Genomic DNA, 14,557 nt, shown 5'->3' with positions numbered 1-14,557 from the left:
GGGTGGGAGGAAGACCCTCCGATCTCTTGAGAGGTGCTTTACTCATGAGGGTTCACCTAACAGCCTAAAGGTAGATAATGTGAACTTCCATGAGTCCTGCAAGTTAGGAAGAGGAAAACATGCCTCCTTTGGAGGGCTTGAGTGGTGCTATTGGGACAGGTGACAACTGCATTAGATGACTAAAAAGAGTAGAATCTGGTGGAGAAAAACCAAGAATCGTACACAGGAAGCTGACTATAATAGAATGTGTCTAGTTTGGTATTGCTTTCACAGGTCTCAGGGGATTGGTGAATTAATGCTGAAGCTGAAAGGCTATTAATGGAAGCTGAAAAATTGGGACAATGTGAAGAGAAGGAAGAGAAAAAACTAACACTAGTTTAATTTTCCTCTTGCCTGTAAAGTAGATAGAAACTCAGAAAATAAAATCTCTGGCTTCAGGGAAATAGGGGTCCTTCAAAGATATTCATGGTGAAGATCTCACAGTTGATGGTGATGATTTCCATGAATTCATTAAGAATGAACTGAAGGGCTAGGCATGGTGGCTCACACCTGGAATCCCAGCACTTGAGGAGGCCGAGCGGGCGAATAACTTGAGTTTAGGAGTTTGAGACCAGCCTGAACAACATTCCGAAACCCTGTCTCTACAAAAAATACAAAAATTAGCTGGGCTTTACTCTCAGACCACAACTAAATACAGAAGCAACGTCTGTGACCAGATAGTGGATGTTGGGAGGTGTTTCCCCACACACCAAGCAGCGGACATCATCTTATTGTCCTCTAATTCAGTGCCAACACTATTCTGGGTATTGGGAACCCAGAGATAGTGTCAGATCCCACAAGTTCCAGGCTCAGTCCCCGACTGCCCCACCCCCACCAGTTGTAAGTCCAGCCCCACATGTTCAGCTATCTGGATTCTCTGTGAATCCAGTCCTCTTGGGTTTTGCTTTTTGTTCTTGTTTTTTAAGACAGTCTAGGCCTGTTGCCCAGGCTGGAATGCAGTGGCATGATCCTGGCTCACTGCAACCTCTGCCTCCTGAGTTCAAGCGACTCTCTTGCCCCAGCCTTCCAAGTAACCGAGATTATAGGCATGTGCCACCATGCTTGGTTAATTTTTGTATTTTTAGTGGAAATGGGATTTTCGCCATATTAGCCAGGCTGGTCTCGAACTCCTGGCCTGGAGTCATCCACCTACCTCGGCCTTCCAAAGTGTTGGGATTACAGGTGTGAGCCAACCGTGCCTGGCCCTCTTGGGTTTTTATGGAAGCTTCATGACATCAGCATTTCTTCTCCCAGAGTATGGGTGGGACTGTCTCATGGGAGGGTCTTAAGGCCCACAATTGGAAAGGCAGGGGAATGTTAGAGTGAAAGGAGGGTAGGAGAAGGTCAGAGGCCAGCCCCTGAGGCCTGACACACCCAACATAGCAAAAAACTAAGGAGGGCTACGGGAGTTACTGTTATGGGACAGGAGTCCCCATCCAGACACCAAGAGGGGATCCTTGGATCTTGAGCAAGAAAGAATTTGAGGTGAATCCATAAAGTAAAGTGAAAGTAAGTTTATTAAGAAAGTAAAGGAATAAAAGAATGGCTACTCCATAGAGCAGCGGCGTGGGCTGCTCAATTGAGTATACTTACAGTTTTTTGTTGTTGTTGTTTTGAAACAGAGTCTCACTCTGTAGACCAGGCTGGAGTGCAATGGTGCAATCTCGCTCACTGCAACCTCCGCCTCCCGGTTCTAAGCAATTCTCCTGTCTACAGGCACATGCCACTATGCCTGGCTAATTCTGAATTTTTAGTAGTGATGGGGTTTCACCATGTTAGCCAGGCTGGTGTGGAACTCCTGACACCTCAGGTGATCCACCCACCTCTGCCTCCCAAAATGTGTGAGTCACCATGCATGGCCTGAGTTATTTCTTGATTATATGCTAAACAAGAGGTGAATTATTCATGAGTTTTCCAGGAAAGGGCAATTCCCAGAGCTGTGAGTTTCTCCTCTTTTTAGAACCTATAGGGTAACTTTCTGATGTTGCCATGGCATTTGTAAACTGTTGTGGAGGGAGCGTCTGTTAGCATGCTAATGCATTATAATTAGCATATAATGAGCAGTGAGGATGACCAGAGGTCACTTTCGTCACCATCTTGGTTTTGGTGGGTTTTGTCTGGCTTCTTTACCACAACCTCTTTTATCAGCAGGGCCTTTGTGACTTTTACCTTGTGCCAACCTATCTCATCCTGTGACTAAGAATGCCTAATCTCCTGGGAATGCAGCCCAGTAGGTCTCAGCCTTATTTTAACCAGCCTCTATTTAAGATGGAGTCACTGTGGTTCAAACACCTCTGACATCATGAGCCAGCAGCCATGGATGGAAACCAATATATATCATTATAAGACCACAAAATTACTGACAATTTTCCTGAGGAATGAAAGCCTGGCTGTATGTTGGTGAGTATCACCTAGACCTGGTGAACCCAGCAACTTGGTTTGGGGTTTTTACTAGTGGTGGGGGGCAGCGGGGAGAAGAGCAGATTGTGAAAACCACTTGGGGCAATGGCAGAACAGAGTTACCCATCCTCTGTCATTCATGGAAAGAGGACACCTTATCTGGCAGACTGAGCTGCCAAAGACATGCTCAAATACGTCTTTAAAACCAGAAACACCCCTCCATGCATCACAGTGGTGCTGTCACCAAATGGGAGAGAATGGGGTTTGGGAAGGAAAAGGAATGAATGCAAACAATTGTTCCAGTAAGGAGGAAATGGGCACAGATGAGCTGGCTTCTGGAATAGAAAGAATAAGACAAAGCAGTGGCAGGTGATGCTGCTGCTAAAAGAAAATCAGTCTAAGCCAAAGGGAAAAGTCAAGCTGGGAACTGCATCAGGCAAACCTGCCTCCCATTTTATTCCCCTCCTCCCCCAAAACACTGCATACTTTCCTCACAATTTGCCTACGAGGGCTTCAAGATCTTTAAAACAGTTCTGTTGAATTTCACCATAGCTGATCTTCACAGGCGTGGGACAAAAGATAGACAGAACTCAGAGTCATCCCTCTGTTCACCTGAGCTACCTCCTTCTCACATGTAAATTATGTATTTAGTAAAAGGTTGATCAAAACCCCAAAAGAATGCAACCTTTGGCTCTTATTTACCTATGACCTGGAAGCCCCCACTTTGAGTTATCCTGCCTTTCCAGACCCAACCAATGTACATCTTATATATGTTGATTGATGTCTTATGTCTCCCTAAAATGTGTAAAACCAAGCTGTGCCTGAACCACTTTGGGCACATGTCCTCGGACCTTTTGAGGCTGTGTCATGTGTTATTTGGCAAAATAAAAACTTTTTAAATTAATTGAGACCTTTCTCAGGTACTTTTGGGTTTATGATGCTTACTTTTTTATTGATAGCTACTATGGACCAGGCATGATGCTGGTGCTGGGGAAACATTGCCAAAGTTCCTGCTTTCAAGTTGTCTGTAGTCCAACAGAGAAAGTAAGTATATGGAAATCATGCTGAGGAGGCCTCAGCATCCTTAGGAGTCTTTAGGAGTCAAGGAAGGATTCCTTAAAAAAAAAAATTTTTTTTTTTTTGGGAAGACAAATGAGGACTGCAGTATCATATGAGACTTTAAGGGAAAGAAAAGGGTGGGGAGGTTAAATGGGAGACTTGGTAAAATGGGGTATTGTAGACACAAGGAAGGGGAGGAGAAGAATGACTGAGATGGATGAGAGGTAATCAAAAAGAAACCAAAGATAGGAAAAACCAGGTATTGTAAGAAAACAGTGAAGTTAGCTCCCATTGCCAAAGGAAAATAGGTTGTTCCGCTTCTGAGGAGGTGGCCTTATCTGTCACGGTTTGTGCCAGTCAAGGGCATGTCCTGGGTGCAGGCAAGCTACAGTGATGCTGAGAGGAAAGGAACCACTGGGGATTCTGCACAATAATAGCTAAATAGAGTGGAATAGAAATAGAAAGGAAGGAACTTTTCAAAAAAAGCCTGAGAAAACTATAGGTGTTAAGTTTGGAATTGCAGGAAGCAAGGACGTATCAAGAGTTTCAACCCGAAGAAGCAGAGCAACTGTCCATCGCTCAATTGCTAGAGCTCTGAGGGAAATCTGGAAAACCTAAAGCCCAAGAACAGTTATTTCTACAGGACTGGGGTATGTATGGACAAGTTTCTAGTTCCACACATTAGGGAAGAAGTACACATTTGCAACAAGTACTTTGTTAAATGAAAATCCAGAGGATGATGGAGAAACCTTCTCAGTTCCAATGTTCATGTGGGAAGGGGTAGGGGGTAGACCCCAGGCTTGACAGGAATTTAAGAAAAAGTTTTTTGGATCTTTTATCTTGTTCTTTAGGGAAGAGCACTATTAGCAGTTTAGACCGAGACTTTTCTCCACTAGTTAGGCAAAAGTGCCTATGGTGAAGAGACAGAGGCAGCAATGGGCCAGGGAGGGTGGCAAGCCAGGGGCCACAGTTTTAAAGAGCAAAACATGGATCATGTTCCAAGTCCATGCTGTGGAAAAGAGAGTTATCTTCCAGGCTCAACTTGAGCTGGCAGAGGACCAGCTCAAAATCTCGGGGAATGAAAGCTGTGCCTTTGGGAACAGGGGAAAGACAACTTCTGAGGACAACCTTGGAGTCTGGGGTCTTAGACCCTGAAACAGCCCTGGTCCTGAAGGCAGGGCCTGCTGCAGCAAAAAGGAGAGGAAACAAGGGGTCAGAGAGCCTTTGGTCCAGCCCTTTATAAGACACCCGAGATTCAGAGGGGGAGGCTGGGTTGCCTAAGGTACTATGGTACTATGGTACTATGGTGAGTTTACAGTAGGTCTTCATCATCCAGATGCCCTTGATTTGCTGAAAGAAGATGAAGCCAAAATAAAACAATAAACCAGCAAAACTAGGAAAAAGTTACATTCTTTTTTTTAAAAAACAAACAAACAAACAAACAGAGTCTTGCTCTGTTGCTCAGGCTGGAGTGCAGTGGCTCACTTGCAAGCCCCACCTCCCGGGTTCATGCCATTCTCTTGCCTCAGCCTCCCGAGTAGCTGGGACTACAGGCACCTGCCATCATGCCCTAATTTTTTTATTTTTTATTTTTAGTAGAGACAGGGTTTCACCATGTTAACCAGGATGGTCTTGATCTCCTGACCTTGTGATCCGCCTGCCTCGGCTGGGATTACAGGCATGAGCCACCGCGCCCAGCTGGAAAAAGGTACATTCTTAGACTTCTACAAATAAGACCAGTCATGATCACCTTGGGGGCCCTTTTACATTGGTGTTTACTAATGTCTTTTATGTCTTCATCTGTAGAACTACGTTGATTTGTTTTGAAGGCTCTTAATAATCTAGGAGCCATCTAGAGCTGTGCTCTCCAATACAGTAGCCAGTAGCCATGTGTGGTGATTTAAATTTACAATCAAAATTTAATTCCTCAGTCAAGCTAAACACATTCCAAGTGATTAACAGCCAATGTGCCTAGTGTCTAATGTATTGGACAGTGAGTGCAGAGGTAGAACATTTCCATCATCTCAGGAAGTTCTGTCGGACAGTACTGATCTGTTGTGTACAGCCTGCTGTGTAGCGGGTGCTTTAGAAATAGTCATCGCATGAATGGTCCTCTAGACTGTATGCCACTACTAAGAGCTGTGGTTTTTACTCTCCTCCTCATTTCCCTTTCTGGCCAGCATACCAAGAAATTTACTAGGAATTCACATTGGAGTCTCTAGGTCCACACAGTGAAGGATGTAATCTTAAGGCCCTGGGAAAGGCAAGATGAGGCATCTGGGTAAAGACCAACTCCCAGTTCCTAAGACTCCCCCAGAGCTGGCTTGACTGTCCTCTAGCTGCAGCCAGACTGATGGCAGTACCCAGAGATGACAGCCGCTGGAGCAGGGGCTGGGGGAATTGGGACAGGCTGTGCTGGTTGAGGGCACGCTGACTTTAAAGCTCCAAGCCTCACCACTCAGAGCATGAGGGAGTCACACCTCATCTTTAACTGATCCAGAGTCAGCTTATCACCACAGGAGAAGGTGAGTGGGTGAAGAGAACTTGAGGGGAAAACAGAAAGGGAGATGTGCTGAGGCTCCAGTTCTTCCAGAGAGTCAGTGAGAGGCACCTCATGTGAGGGGAGGTCATCTATGTTGGAGGGTAAGTAGCCATCGTGGGTGGGAAGGTTGCCCACTGGAAGCACTGTCCAGGGACTGGCTGGGTTTTCTGGCTTTGGGTAGGAACCCCTGCTCTCCAGCACCTTGTACAGATCCACCAGTTGTCTGCTCTCAGCTGGGAGAGCTCTTGGAAGTGGTGGGCTTGAGGCACTGTGCATCATGTCTTTCTCAGAGGCCTGGTGACCTTGGGTTCCTTTTCCCCTTTGTGGCCAGTTGGAGCAGTGGGGACGTCTGACAACTGGGGTCACTTGATGAAGGACTTCACTGATGACCAGGGGTTCAGGATCTTCAGGCATGGGCCAGTCTATCAGGAGCCTGTCCAAGGGCAGCTGTGTCTTCTCCTGAGCAAAAGGAGGAGGAAGAGGCTCACACTGCTGTAGAAGCGAACTTAACAACCTGTTTCTCCAGGGTTCCCAAAGGCCTCACAACCTGCACTTTCTCCTCAGCCCTGGTTGCAACATGGTGGGCACTGGAGTTTGCGAGGTAAGAGAAATAGTTAACATTGTTGGGGAGGCAGAGGGGCAGGAGCTGGAGACTCCTCTCAACCCTAGCCAATGAGTGATTGACTACCCTGCTCAACCTTCAACCTATCTCTCTCTTTTCTTTTTCTCTTTTCTTTTTTCCTTTCCTTTCCTTTCCTTTCCTTGCCTTTCCTTTCCTTTTTCCTTTCCTTTCCTTTCCTTTTTCCTTTCTTTTTTTTTTTTTTTTTTTGACACGGAGTCTTGCTCTGTCACCCAGGCTGGAGTGCAGTGGCCGGATCTCAGCTCACTGCAAGCTCCGCCTCCCGGGTTCACGCCATTCTCCTGCCTCAGCCTCCGGAGTAGCTGGGACTACAGGCGCCCGCCACCTCGCCCGGCTAATTTTTTGTATTTTTAGTAGAGACGGGGTTTCACTGTGTTAGCCAGGATGGTCTCGATCTCCTGACCTCGTGATCCGCCCGTCTCGGCCTCCCAAAGTGCTGGGATTACAGGCTTGAGCCACCGCGCCCGGCCCTCCTTTTTCCTTTCCTTTTTCCTTTCCTTTCCTTTCCTTTCCGTTCCGTTCCGTTCCTTTCCTTTCCTTCCTTCTTTCTTTCCTTCCTTCCTTCCTTCTTTCTTTCTTTCTTTCTTTCTTTCTTTCTTTCTTTCTCTCTCTCTCTCTCTCTTCTCTCTCTCTCTCTCTCTCTCTTTCTCTCTCTCTCTCTTTCCTTCTGTCTTCTTCTTCTTTTTTTTTTTGAGACCAAGTCTCCTTCTGTTACCCAGGCTCAAGCTCAGTGGCCCAATCTCGGCTCCCTGTAACCTCCACCTCCCAGGTTCAAGCAATTCTCTTGCCTCAGCCTCCCGAGTGGCTGGGATTATAGGTGTGTGCCACCACGCCTGGCTAATTGTATATTTTTGGTAGAGACAGGGTTTCACCATGTTGGCCAGGCTGATCTCAAACTCCTGACCTCAAGTGATCTGCCCGCCTCGGCCTCCCAAAGTGCTGGGATTACAGGCATGAGCCACCACGCCCAGCCCCATTTCTAATGTGAACCAAGCTTTACTATCTGCTTTTCCTCAAGGACAGAGGTCACTGGATATGCAAAGGAAAGGCTGAGACTGCTTCTGTCTTGGGGAGGAGGCGATGAAGCCTTTAGGGTCACACTAAACAGGTGATGAAAGGACACGAGAGCTGGGTCCTGAGAGACGTGTGGTATTTTCCAGGTAGGGAGGTGCTGGCAAGGAGGACTGGTGTATTTTGGAACCTGCTAGTTATTTCTTATGACTAGTAACCCGAGACTTCAGAAATAGGAGGCGGTCACATCACACAGGGCCTTTTAAGTGACGCAAGGGTGTTTGTGCCTTGAGAGAACTACTGAAAGGTTTCAGGCAAGGTAGTATTCCTTGTCAGATCTGCTTTTAAGAAAGACAACTTTGGAATAACATTTTTAGAAGAAATTTTCATGTTTTTTTGCCTTTAGCTAATTGTGTTTGTAACAGACAAAATTAGCTTATACTTTTTAAAATTAATTAATTATCTCACTTATTTTCTCTTAGCGTTCTGCCAGTGACCAGCTCTTCAATGTCCTATCTCTTTCCTTTCCGAACTTGCTGCCAATTCCTGAGTCCAAGTCCTTGGCACTTTCCTATTAACACTTTTTAAAAACTGGGCTTTAATTGGGGTCTCTTTGCCTCCTAGAAACAATCCTACACACTGGCTGCCTGATCTTTCCCAAGCAGAGGTCCAGAGCCTCTGCTGACTTGGCTTCCATGTACAGTCAAGATTCCAGCATTGGCCTGGCAATTGGTTCCTGCCCTTCCTCCACCTCCCTTTCTCTTCAGAAGCTGCTCTTTCAGCCACTGTCCCAGTCTTACTAATCACGCCCTTCTCTCAGTGCCCCACACACTTTTGCTTCCACCGCCAGCCTTCACCCTGCTTGTGTGTGCCTCCCACTGTCCCCTGCTTGGTGCCTTCTCCTTCCATGAGGCCTCTGGTGACTGTTCCTTCCCCTGGATGCCTATTCAATGAAGAAACCACCGTTAAGTTCTTGGCATGTAATGTTTTGTGCTGTCACTTTTTCAAAATATCTGTAAGCTATGTGTGCACAGGGACCATGTCTTATAGGAGGAGTAGGATGACAAAAAATAGCCGTGGGACAAGGCACACCCTGGGGACTAGTCCCAACTCTGACACCGTAGCCTGGGGAAAACCAGTCTACAGTGGTCTACTGAGGCCTCTCTAGGGCCTCAGTTCTCCGATTTGTCCAATGACAAGTTGTGCAAGAGGAATTTGGTCTGGATCTTCTTCTGACATCCCTTCCCTTGCCTTGGACATGGCAAGTGTCAGGAAAGTGAACAATGGCACTGTCTCAGAACAGATTTCCACAAAGGGCCCTGCCAAGCTAGAGGATGTGTGTATGTGTTTCACTTTAGGGAGGCTGCTCTTTTCTGATCACTACCCAAACTGGCCCTGGCACGTTGGTCTGGCTCGGAACACAGCTGGCAGCTCTGGGAAGCTGAGCTGCCAAAGTGCTGCTACCACAGATGTGGGAGAGATTACACCCTGTGCGGAAATGGCTTGTCGTTTTCACAAGGTGAGGTGTTTGCTCTGCTGTCAGGAGAGCAACAGCAGCACTGAGAGGCCTCTTCTCACGGCTTCTCATGGCTTTTACAAAGCCGGGCCCTCTGGCTGCCAAGTCCTTGGGCAGGCCTCTTAAACCACTATCAGTTCAGGAACCTCATGGACACTATTTTAAGCTTTTACAAGTTGGATAACACTCCAGCAATCCCCTTTATGATTTGGCTTTTTCCTTCAGAGCTTTAGGGCACATGGTTTTGTAGCCACATCTTAAGAAACCGTAGGCAGTAGGGGAGGGAAGGCCTGAGAGCTCAAAGCACATTTGCTAGAAGGGGAGGACACACTATTGTGTTTCTATTGTCTGCCTCTGCATAGCACCCGGAGAGCAGTTTGCTTTCTAAAAACAGTCCACCTCCTTCAAGGGTCAAGCCACATGGGGTTCTAAGGCCATCTCAAGGCCTTCATCCTGGAGGCCATATTTAAGCTGCTTAATTTAAAAAATTTTCTAATTCACTGGTTATTTTTGTAAAAAAATTATATGCACATAGTGTTCTTAAGACATTCTAGGCCAGGTGTGTTGGCTCATGCCTGTAATCCCAACACTTTGGGAGACTGAGGCGGGTGAATCACTTGAAGTCAGGAGTTCAAGACCAGCCTGGCCAACATGGTGAAGCCCCATCTCTACTAAAAATACAAAAATTAGCTGGGCGTGGTGGCATGTTCCTGTAATCCCAGCTACTTGGGAGGCTGAGGCAGAAGAATCGCTTGGACCTGGGAGGCGTAGGTTGCACTGAGCCAAGATCATACCATTGCATTTCAGCCTGGGCAATAGAGCAAGACTCTGTGTCAAAAAAAAAAAAAAGATATCTAAAAGTTCAAAGGGACTATGTAATGAAAATTAAGTGGCTCTCATACTCTCCACCCTCTCCCTGGAGGCAACCACCATTCTCGGTTTCATATGTATCATAGTGGGCTTCTAGAAATATCCTGTGCCCATGCTGCAGATGTATGAGTGTATGTAAAATTGCCCTCATTTTTATATAAATGAACACACTTTAGACAATTGTGATAAATATTGCTCTTTTTACTTTTAAGTATCTTGGAGATCTTTAGGCACATATAGATCTATCTCATTTTTTAAGTATTTGCCTAATACCCTATTGTACAGATGTACCCAAAATGTTTAATTTGCCCCCGGTGCACCTTTACATTCTGCCCAAGTTTTCGCTTCTATTGATAATGCTGCAATGAACACACTTATGCTACACAACTTTGGGCATATGTATACCAATTTCTATCACCTTCCTTCTGTCTTACTTTCTCTAAAATCTCTTCAGCTCAGAGGTATAGACTGCTAGAAACACTCTCCTCATCCCGTGTTTAAAGATCCTTTAAAATGTATAATGCAATGATGAGCAGCACATCCTGCTTGGATATGAGTCCAGGATCCACCATTTACTCGCTAACGTTGGGCAAGTTACTTAGTCCTCTGTGCCTCAGTTTCCTCATGTGGAAAATGAAGATAATAATCATACACATGCCAGGCATGGTGGCTCATGCCTATAATCCCAGCACTTTGGGAGGCCGAGGTGGGCGGATCACGAGGTCAGGAGATCGAGACCATCCTGGCTAACATGGTGAAACCCCATCTCTACTAAAAATACAAAAAAAAATTTAGCCAGGTGTGGTGGCGGGCACCTGTAGTCCCAGCTACTCGGGAAGCTGAGGCAGGAGAATGGCGTGAACCCGGAAGGCGGAGCTTGCAGTGAGCGGGGATTGCGCCACTGCACTCTGTTGCTCTGGGCAACAGAGCAAGACTCCGTCTCAAAAAAAAAAAAAAAATCGTACGACCTCATAAAGATGTTTATGGGTTAAATGTTAACATATGAAAATGTTTTCAAAAGTGCCTGGTACATATAAGGTAATATATCTAAATTATAATAATGAATGTATAATATTATTATATAATTATATGACAGAATATATAAATATATAAATATATAACCTGTACATTATATATATAAAATAGTGATAACAGCAGTTTGTATATATATATATAAAACAGCAGTTTGTGTATATACACACACACAAACTGCTGTTACTATCACTATTTTTGCTGTTGTAACTTAATAGGGATGAAATCCCTCAGAAGAGACTTAAATTATGGGTCTTCTTGGGAAGAAAGTGAATGATCTTTGTCTTATGTGACTCATGTGCTTTACATGGCATCTTATTTAATCCTCACGGTGGTAAGTAAGAATGATAAATGATATTGTTTTATCTTGGGCTCAGATAGCTGGGCAAGTTGCCAAGAGTCACACACATAGTAAGTGGCAGAGGCAGGGGTGGCCTCCGGGCTTGATTTCAAAGGCACTAAACTGTAGTGACTTAATTCCTAAGGAAGCTGTGGCTGGGATCACTCTTTTTTTTTTTTTTTTTTGAGTGGAGGCTGGGACTATGGACCACTGGCTTCTGGCCTGAGGAAGGGTGTGGATGACAGAACATACTCGGTAGTTGGAGAGAAGTATCTTGCCCGAGAAGTGTTGTAAAGTCTTGGAAAGGAAGCCTGGAGCTGTCAAAGCCCCAGGCAATGGGAGGAATATTGGCTTGCCACTTCTCTCTCCTATTTCTCCCCTTAAATGTAGTCTTCATATTCAGATGCTTTCAACTTCCAGACCCTCCACCAGGAATGGCCCATCTTGCCCACTGTGAGCTTTCTCACCTCTTTTCCTAGGCTGCAGCAGTTCCCTTCACTCCCTTTACTCTCCCCTCTCTCATCTGCCAGCTGATCAACCTCTCCTTTAAAACCTTTTCTTTGCACAATGGAATGACATACTGGCTTCTTACCCAAACCAAAATAGTATGAGTTCTATTTATCTTTTCTATGCTTAGATAGGAAAAATCAAAATCTTCAATTCTCTTGAATTTTGGATGACTCAGTGCTCAGGCTAGTACTCAACAAATGGCCAAAAAAAAAAAAAAAAAAGCTTTCTTCTTTTGAAATAAGTTAGGTGAGAACAGGAGAACAGTTTGGTGAGAAGGGGAATGTGAGGCATACTAAGGAATAAAAAGCTAGGGGGTTTTAGTCTTATGATCATAAACTTCAGAAGATTCCTGTGCATGGTTTCTCTTAAATTCAGGAAGAAAAATGAGAGTGATGACTCAGTGGTAGCTTAGCATGAATAACTTAAGCTCAACCATAGGATCTCAGCACCCAGGCTTCCTCATCACTACAATGGAAAACTTAGATGTGGTGATCACTAGAACCCCACTGACTGACCACAGAGGAATTATACCTTACCTCTGCAATGGGATATTTCTTAGCGCAAGTGCTATTTGCTGGATCTGGAATTTCTCTGCTACACCACTGAGGTCTGAGGGCCGCTAGGAGAACAAATAACCTATAGATAAAGAAAACAGTGACATTTTCTTAGGTGTGCACACAGTGGCATGGAAGCACAGGTTCTCAGTGCAGTAACTTCAGTGTAAGGGCTGCTTTTGTTTGCAAATAAAATATAAACACTGAAAGACAAAGATGATTTATTGTCCAAGGCTACAGTAGTTTTCTGTGAAATTACAACAGTCACTTGGGGTTTGCTAAATAAACCATGGAACTTTTGATCAACCTAATATTTAGCAATCTGTCACTATCCAGCTATGCATTCATTCAACAAATATTCATTGAACCCCTAATATGTGACCAGCACAATGCTACCTGCCGAGTATTGAAGATGACATGTTCCCTACCCTTACTATTTAGCTAATTACAATATTTACAAAGAGTTTGTAATGACAGGTAAATTATGCGAACAGTTGGAAAACAGACAGGATTCAAAATGGTATAAATAGCTTGAACATAACCATGTTAAAAATGCCAAGAAAAAAGTATTATAGGGAAATATCTGAAATATCTATTAACAGTGGTTGTATCTGGCAATAAGAAGAAATGTAGATCTTTTATGATGTAGAAGGAAAAATCCTTAAAAATTTCTTATAAATGTATGTGACTTATTTTTTTTTTAAGTTCATGAACAATATGAAACATTTTTAAAGACTTGACTTTGATAAACTTTGTTTTTTTTTTTTTTTAAAGTATGCTTTACAATTTGTCTAACCTTTTGAAGTAAGAGATGTGGCCATGTGACTAGGTTTTCTCCAGAGAAATATGAGCAGAAATGTCTGTGATCTCATAGAGATCATGCAGATGAGGACAATGCCCAAGGGATGGTATACCAAAAAGATGGAAGAAAACTGTGTCCCCAAATAACTATGGAGCACAGCTGCCCACCAATCTGGATACCTTACCTCAGGGCCATTATATGGAAGATAAATAAAGTATTATTTAAGCCACTATACTTTGGGTCCTCTTTTTTTTTTTTTTTAAGGCAGTTTAGCCTGCACTGTAACTGATCTTCACAATTTCCATGAAGAGGATGCATGTGATCCTAGTTGACTCCTTTTGAATTAAACTTTTTCAAAGTCTACCCAAAGAGAGCTTTGCTTTGAAGTATCTATCATACATTAGATCTTCAATAAATGTACAGCCTGTTAGACAAGTTCAATGGCTGGTAGAATGACTTTGAGTTAGTTTTATTTTGACCTTTTCTCTAACTTTACACAGCATTTGAAGAAAACTTTGTATTGAAAAACCAACTCATTAAAAATATTTTCTTTGAAAAATAATACATGTTTACTAAGGAAATTCTAGAAAATATAGTGAAACAAGAAAAACTAAAATCACCTACAATTTTATCCCCAGATATAAACACCATTAATATTGTGGCTTAGGCTGGGCACAGTGGCTCACACCTGTAATCCCAGCACTTTGGGAGGCTGAGGTGGGTGGATCACGAGTTCAGGAGTTTGAGACCAGCCTGGCCAACATGGCGAAACCCTGTCTCTACCAAAAATACAAAAATTAGCTGGGCATGGTGGTGGGCACCAGTAGTCCCAGCTACTCGGGAGGCTGAGGCAGGAGAATCTCTTGAACCCAGGAAGCAGAAGCTGCAGTGAGCCAAGATCATACCACTGCACTCCAGCCTAGGCGACAGAGCAAGACTCCGTCTGAAAACAAAACAAAACAAAAATATTGTGGTTTATATCCTTGAGGCAGAGAGTAATTGCCACCCAATATTCATTTTCCCCTCCTTAGGAAGAGGACCCAGGTTTATTAGGACGACAATGCACTCGGCTAAAGGACCATAGTTTTGTTCTGTTTTCTTGCAGCTCTACCTCAAAGGAAAGACCACAGTGTTTTTTGTTTTTGTTTTTGTTTTTTGGTTGTTGTTATTGCTGTTTTAGGCTGGAGTGCAGTGGCACAATCTTAACTTACTACCACCTCTGCCTCCCAGGTTCAAGTGACT

General features: G+C 44.3%; 1 protein-coding gene and 1 long non-coding RNA gene across 13 annotated transcripts in view; one reads left to right on the top strand and one right to left on the bottom strand.

Annotated features, from left to right (window-relative positions):
• Positions 1-1,869: 1,869 nt before the first annotated feature.
• On the top strand, positions 1,870-5,246 carry LOC117092068. Of its 3 annotated transcripts, none has more exons than XR_004440616.1 (3): positions 1,870-2,439; positions 3,399-4,148; positions 5,095-5,246. It is a non-coding gene; the product is annotated as an uncharacterized LOC117092068 (long non-coding RNA). The 3 variants fall into 3 exon arrangements; XR_004440615.1 differs by lacking the exon at positions 5,095-5,246 and having other exon boundaries at positions 3,399-3,483; positions 4,022-4,901; XR_004440614.1 differs by lacking the exon at positions 5,095-5,246 and having other exon boundaries at positions 3,399-4,901.
• Positions 5,247-5,391: 145 nt separating this feature from the next.
• IL12RB2 (interleukin 12 receptor subunit beta 2) overlaps positions 5,392-14,557 on the bottom strand; it is a 92,908-nt gene continuing 83,742 nt past the window's right edge. For 6 of the 10 annotated variants that reach the window (XM_033225244.1, XM_033225242.1, XM_033225243.1 and 3 more), the window contains 2 exons: positions 12,496-12,595; positions 5,392-6,499 (listed from right to left, as the gene is read on the bottom strand). In XM_033225244.1, coding sequence (XP_033081135.1) covers positions 5,957-6,499; positions 12,496-12,595 — 643 coding nt within the window. In that variant the 3' untranslated portion in view covers positions 5,392-5,956. Of the gene's footprint in view, positions 6,500-8,548; positions 8,635-12,450; positions 12,596-14,557 lie in introns of those variants that run through there. The other 4 variants (XM_033225247.1, XR_004440612.1, XR_004440613.1 and 1 more) reach the window with 4 other exon arrangements.

Source organism: Trachypithecus francoisi, unplaced genomic scaffold, assembly GCF_009764315.1.
Source record: "Trachypithecus francoisi isolate TF-2019V2 unplaced genomic scaffold, Tfra_2.0 Lachesis_group12, whole genome shotgun sequence".
NCBI lineage: Eukaryota > Metazoa > Chordata > Mammalia > Primates > Cercopithecidae > Trachypithecus > Trachypithecus francoisi.
The sequence above is the reverse complement of the archived record's forward strand: the minus strand, read 5'-3'. Positions and strand labels throughout refer to the sequence as shown.